A 6,000-nucleotide genomic window follows, 5' to 3' on the forward strand; every position below is an offset into this window, starting at 1 on the left:
CCGGCAGGGCCGTCCTCGCCACCCTCCATCTCCACCAGCCTCCCCTGGGCTGGCTTCTTACCTTAGGCTCTCCCTGGGGTGGCAGGGTGGCCCCTGGGGCTCCAGGCCGGCCTGGGCAGCTCCTGGCCTGGGGGAGAGACAGCCTGTCCAGAGGGCAGTGAGGCTGGAGTCCCAGGGAAGACACCCAGTGTGCGTCATGGGTTCATTTCTGGCCGGAACTAGGGAGGGCCATTCCACAAAACAAGGGATATTGAGTAGAGAAATATAACCTACAAAGGAAGAAACCCTGAACTAACCAAAGTTCGCGCCTTCCTGTTTATACGGTAACAGTCCGGATCTGGAGGCTGAGGGGTGTGCCCACCCGAGGGGGTGCCAGGTGGGAGTGGCATTCCAGTGGGGGGCTGGGCCCCGCCCTGAGGCCCGCAGGGTGTGGGAGGGGGCGGTCACATCCGTGCCTCCCAGACCCCCTGCATTCCCAGCACAGCCGGTGAGCGTGGAGGGTGGGTCGGCTGCCTGAAGACTCGAATTTTGGCTCCCTGTAGAACAGCCCTTTTCCAGCTTTTGAGTGTCAGGTTCCTTTATGCTTTAAAACATGATTGAGGACTCCAAATAACTTTAAAACTTGAGTGACCTCTACCAATATTTATTATTGAGAAGTATCTACAGTGTTATTAATTCATTTAAAAACAGTAGACCTGTTACATGTTAACATAAAGATGTATTTTTTTAATGAAAGCCAGTTGTGTTTTCCGAAACAAAAACATTAGCAAGAACTGTGGGGTTGTTTTGCTTGTTTGCGAATCCCTTTGACATCCGGCTGACACACCGCTGAGGACTGCTTGGTCTGGTACAGGCTTCTCTGTTGTGATGGGTCATTTCGGCTGCAGTGTTTGAAGGAAATCCAGCCTCACCCCGATGAGGGAGGAGGCCCTTAGAGAACTGTGGGTATTCTGCTTTGGTGCTGTACCCAAATCCACAAGTGGTTGTTTCTTGAGGGTTTCTTGCGTGCAGAGTTTGACACCCTGTTCCTGAACTTTCATAGTGTTCGGGTGGATCTTTCATCCATGCAGAATTTTATATCATCGTGCTTGTTCACTCAGAAAATACTGCTTCTGAGTGAGGCAGAGCTTCCAGATATTGACACATCTAATCACACAATTTCAAAAGATCACTTTCGTTCCCGGCACTACCCATCTCGTCAGGAAAGTCTTTAAAGAAGTATGCAGCTGTCTGGCTCACAGTGGAGGGTACAGATTTTCCCAATTCTGAATTTTGCCTGAAAGCTCAATTTTTTTGACAAGTTTTCCTTGCAGTGACAGGTTCATTTTGTTCACGTCTGAGAGAATGTCTACAAAGCACCCAAGTCTGAAAAACCATGGTTTGTCTCTGAGCCGTTCTTTTAGTAAGAGTGGTATTGCTGAGTGAAAGAAGGAGCTAGTTCAGCTCGCAGAACAGCGATCACGCCCGGCTTACCCTGGGGTGACCGTTGTCTTTCATCTGGCAGCAGAAATGCTTTTCGTGTATTTCCCGTTTCATCAGAGAATGTTAAAAGCACGCATCCTCAAGGGTCAAGACGTCATAAAATCCATAGTTTTCACAGCTTCCCCAAGGACATTCTTAGGTGAAGCTGTTGGACTTTGTGCCCTGAGAGGGGAAGAGCCCAGGATGGCTCGCGGGGTGCGGTGCCGTTTGCCTCGGGGCGTAATGCAGCTTCACCCACCGTTGCCTCGGCGCCACCGGCGCCAATGCCAACCCAGTGAAAGAGGCAAGTGGCATCTGGAGGTTATGAAAATAGCTCTGACCCTGTGGAGCCCTTGACCACCTTGGGCAACCTCAGGGGTTTGGACACCACGTTCAGAAAACTGCTGTCTTAGAAGATCAAAGCCCGTGCCTTCTTGCTTGCCATTTTAGCATACCGAATATGGCCTCTGTTCAAGGCCAAGAGCTTATGATTCGGTGTCAGCTGAAGACAGTCTCTCGAGAAGGTTCAGATCCCTGTCTGCCGGAAGGCGGGTAGCATCCTTATTGAGCCAGGTTGCCAAGACACCCAGAGCACTCAAAAGCTGTCCCCACCTGGCTTCACCAGCAAGACCGCATGTAGCTCAGCTGTCTTGGGTGCTGGACTTCAGGGGCCCCTTGAGCCAGGCTCTCGTGATGACGTCTGGACCTGCTGGCCTTGCTCCTGCCCTGCCTGCCTTTTTGTATGTGTCTCAAGTTAGCTGCTCCTGTGGTGCCTGGGGCAGCTTCAGGCTGATGACCTCTCTGCTCCGAAGGCCACAGAAAAGAGTGTTTCCTTCTCCTAACAGAACCAACAGAAGCTCTGAGATCACATCTCGTCGGCTCTGAGTGGGTCGTGTGCCCCAAGCCACTCTAAGACAGCCCTGGTTCCCGAGGCCTGGTGCCGGTCCCTAAACCAGTCACTGAGGCCGGGATAGGTGTGCTCTGGTTGGCCAGGGCAAGGTGGCGTGGGCACCAGTCTGCTGCACTGGGGGGCTAGAGGGTGGGATGGCAGAGTGTGGGTTGCAGGGGTGGTGGTTTCCCTGGGGTTCCCGGGAGGTCGGAAACTTTCAGCACTGCTCTAAGAACTGTGGCCCTCATAACTCGTTTCTTTATTTGAACACGAATGCTGCAGGTCGTCCTAGAGGCCCCCGGTGACGCTCAGACCGGCGGAATGCACGACTGGTACAGGATCTTTGACCAAAACCTGCTGGTCCCTCCCCACACACAGAGAGCACGCCAGCCTCTAAAGGAGTCGACGGCATTCCAGTGTGTCCTGAAGTGGCTTGATGGCCCGCTAATTAAGCAGGTAAAGAAATTGGTTCTTTACTGTCAACCGCACGCTGTCACTGCTCTCACCTGAGATGGTGTTGACCTCCACATGTCTATTTGGGTCTTGCCCTGTACCCATCGCCCCGGGCCTTGGCAGTACTCGGAGGTAAAGTGGTCCATCAGCAAAGAGGATCTGTGACTCAGCGACTCGGTCAGCACTTTTGGCCCTGGCTAAAAGGCTTCTTTTTGCCTACAGTGGAGCAGTCTAAAAACCCAGGTAATTCGAGTTCCTGGGTTATTTCCTGGCCAGGTTGTTTGCAGGAGGTGGCCTTGTGCATGGCTCAGCATGGCCGGCTTTCGGCCTGGCAGTCAGAATAGCAGGGGCGGAGCTCTGGGCATCCTGGGAGATGTGCCTGGGAGGTACCACCGCCTTTGCACATTCAGGCCCTTGCTCTGTGGCTCTGCGTCCACCTGTGCCCTCCAGCTGCCAGGGGACCTGCCGGAGGAGCTGGCGCGTCTGTGCCTCCTCAGACCACCCACAGGATTGGAAGGGCCTAGGGAGGCCCAGTGTCCTGGGGGGACGCACAGGAAGGATCCAGCCCTGCCAGTGTGAGCACATGGCTTGGCAAGACTGTATCTTCTTGCTCTGCAGCTGGCAGGGTCATCCTCCAGGCACTCAAAGCCGTCGGAGCGCTGGGCCTATTATTAAACCACTCACATCCGTCCTGCACCGTCACTTCGAGCCCTTTGATTGAGCACCTGCCGTGTGCCTGCCACTCTGTTAGGTACTGTGGTGATTACTGCTCTTACTACTTTACTTCTTAGCGCTTTACTTGTATTAGTTCACTTCATCCTCATGACAGCCCCAAGATGTAGGTAGCATCACTACCCCTGTTTTACAGAAGAGGAGGCAAGCCGAGAGAGGTGACCTTGGTTGCCCAGGGTGACACAGCTCCAGCCGGCCAGCTGGGACTCCAACCTAGGGAGACCGGCTCCAGCAGTCTCCTGGCCTTCCAGGAGCTCGCAAGATAGTGGACAGCAGTTTCCTCTTTCTTAGGTATTTTGCAAAGGAGATTTTATTTATTTTCCCATTTTACTTTATTAATTCATTTTAATTTGTTTTTGAAAAGGTAATTCCAATAGTTCAAAATTCACAAGGGCGCACAGGGAAAGTGTATTGTCCCATGAAGTCCCCAAGGCGCCCAGTGTCCCACCGTAGATACAGCCAGTGTTAACCTGTTTTCTGTACAACTTTCTGGAAATTCTAAGCAAACACAACAAATAAATACAGTTGTATGTGTTTTTCCTTTTTTTTTTTTAACATAAATGATAGCTTATATTCTGTTCTATATCTTAAAAAATATTCTTAACGATATGTGTTATAGGTTGTTCATGTCATTCCATGAAGAATTTCTGACTCTTCCTTAAGACAGCATAGCTTTTCCTGTGTGGATGACCCGCCATCCGTTCATTAGGCCCTTGCTGATGACCGGTTGGACTCCCTCCAGGGGTTTGCTTTTACAGACATGGCTACAATGCGTAACTTCATTGACATCGTTTAAAAAAATGCACACATATGTCTGTGGAATGATTCCTACAAGAGGTTTCGTGATGTCGAGTCACACATTTCAAGTTTTCATTTAAAACCCAATTATAAGTTGTTTATAAAAAATCACACTGTAAACCTAAAGTGTATGCCTTCAAACCACATGTATGAAAGGAAAAGGATGGAAAAAAGGCCGTGTAAACACTAAGCATAAGAGAGCTTTGTGGCTGTACTAATATCAGACAAAGTAGAGTTCAAGGCGAAGCCTATCCCTAGAGATAAAGGGACATTTCACAGTGATGATGTTAGTCAGGAAGACGTGACGGTCCTAAATGTGTGTGTGCACCTACGTCGGGAGCCCCCAGAGGCACCCCCCGGGTTCGGTGATACACTAGCAGGAGGATTTGACATGACTCAGCACACAGTCATCCTCAGAGGACAGATTTATTTCAGTGAGAAATTACCGAGTAGGATGAGCCAAGCCACAGGCATATGGGGGGAGACGGGCGTGAGCTTCTGGGGTCATCTGCCGTGGGAATCCCCCAGGACACACTTCGTTCCCTCAGCAACAGGCTGCGATACCACCTGTGAAATGCTGTCCACCAAGGAAGCTCGTTAGAGACTCAGGGCCCACAGGCTCTAAAAACCTCAGGGCTTCTTGGGAGCTGGTCGTGTAGATACCCTCTGCCTAGCACGTACCAAGATTCCAGAGTCCCAGAAGGAGAGCAGGCGTAGAGCGTAAATCGCTCTGTACAGGCAGTTTAGGTCCCGGGAGCCGTTCTTATTCGTTAGGGTGGTGGGACCCCCACGTTCCCAGAGGAGCTAAAGGCCCAGCAGAGCCTCACTGCGGTACGCGGTGCTGCTGTGGGGAAAGGGCTGGTCTTTACAGTGTCTGGTGCCTTGTCTGTATTTGTGGCCATGACTTCTCAGTTCTCAAAGATCTGCTTTTCTTTTGCTCACACCCCAGCGCCACCCCCAAATAATTCTGGCAAGTTGAGTTTTTAGTTTGTGGTTCTATCAGGATGTAAAGGGTAAAACAGAACACAGAAAACCATGCAAAATAGCTTAAGCTTGAGGTAATTTGTTACCTCACATAAAGACAAACCCATAGTTAGCATAAGCTTCAGGTGTGCCTTGATCCAGAATCTCACGTGGTGTCACCTGGACTTGTTCCTTCTTGGCTCCACATGGCATCATGTGTGTCTGTCTCTGCAGCTCTGGCCTCTTGTGTCTCGTTGCTTCTGGGTGAGTCTCCAGCCTGTGTCTGGGCCCAGAGACTCCAGCCTCTGGTTGGCCAGGAGAGGGCCGTGTACTTGGACTCATAACCTCACCAGGACCACGGGCCGTGGGAGACAGGTAGTTCCCCGAAAGGAACTGAGACCTAAACTGGGGGATGGACGCTGAGTGGCCCAGTTCTCCGTGGATGGTCTGTCAGCACTTGCTGGGAGGCTCGTGACCTTGAGGACCCTTCAGGGCCGTCCCTCTGTCTCCTAGGGTGTGCTGGAGGCGCTGTCGGAGGTGGGCTGCCACCTGCGAGTGTCCCTCTTTGACGTGACCTACCGACACTTCTTCGGGAGGACGTGGAAGAGCCCGGCGAGGCCCCTGGAGCCGCTCTGCAGGCAGCCACCCAGGATCGACTTCAGTGAGGTGGGCGGGGCGGCAGGTGGGCGTGTGGGGTGGGCGTG

The 6,000-nt window shown here is 52.0% G+C and overlaps 1 protein-coding gene across 2 annotated transcripts in view; it reads left to right on the plus strand.

Moving 5' to 3' along the window:
• Nucleotides 1-6,000, plus strand: part of LOC112407021 (nephrocystin-4-like) — a 45,625-nt gene that overhangs the window by 11,582 nt on the left and 28,043 nt on the right. For both annotated transcript variants that reach the window (XM_024756149.1, XM_024756148.1), the window contains exons 3-4: nucleotides 2,633-2,806; nucleotides 5,810-5,962. In XM_024756149.1, coding sequence (XP_024611917.1) covers nucleotides 2,672-2,806; nucleotides 5,810-5,962 — 288 coding nt within the window. In that variant the 5' untranslated portion in view covers nucleotides 2,633-2,671. The remainder of the gene's footprint in view (nucleotides 1-2,632; nucleotides 2,807-5,809; nucleotides 5,963-6,000) is intronic.

This window comes from Neophocaena asiaeorientalis, unplaced genomic scaffold (assembly GCF_003031525.2).
Source record: "Neophocaena asiaeorientalis asiaeorientalis breed wild unplaced genomic scaffold, Neophocaena_asiaeorientalis_V1.1 scaffold1247, whole genome shotgun sequence".
NCBI classification, from domain to species: domain Eukaryota; kingdom Metazoa; phylum Chordata; class Mammalia; order Artiodactyla; family Phocoenidae; genus Neophocaena; species Neophocaena asiaeorientalis.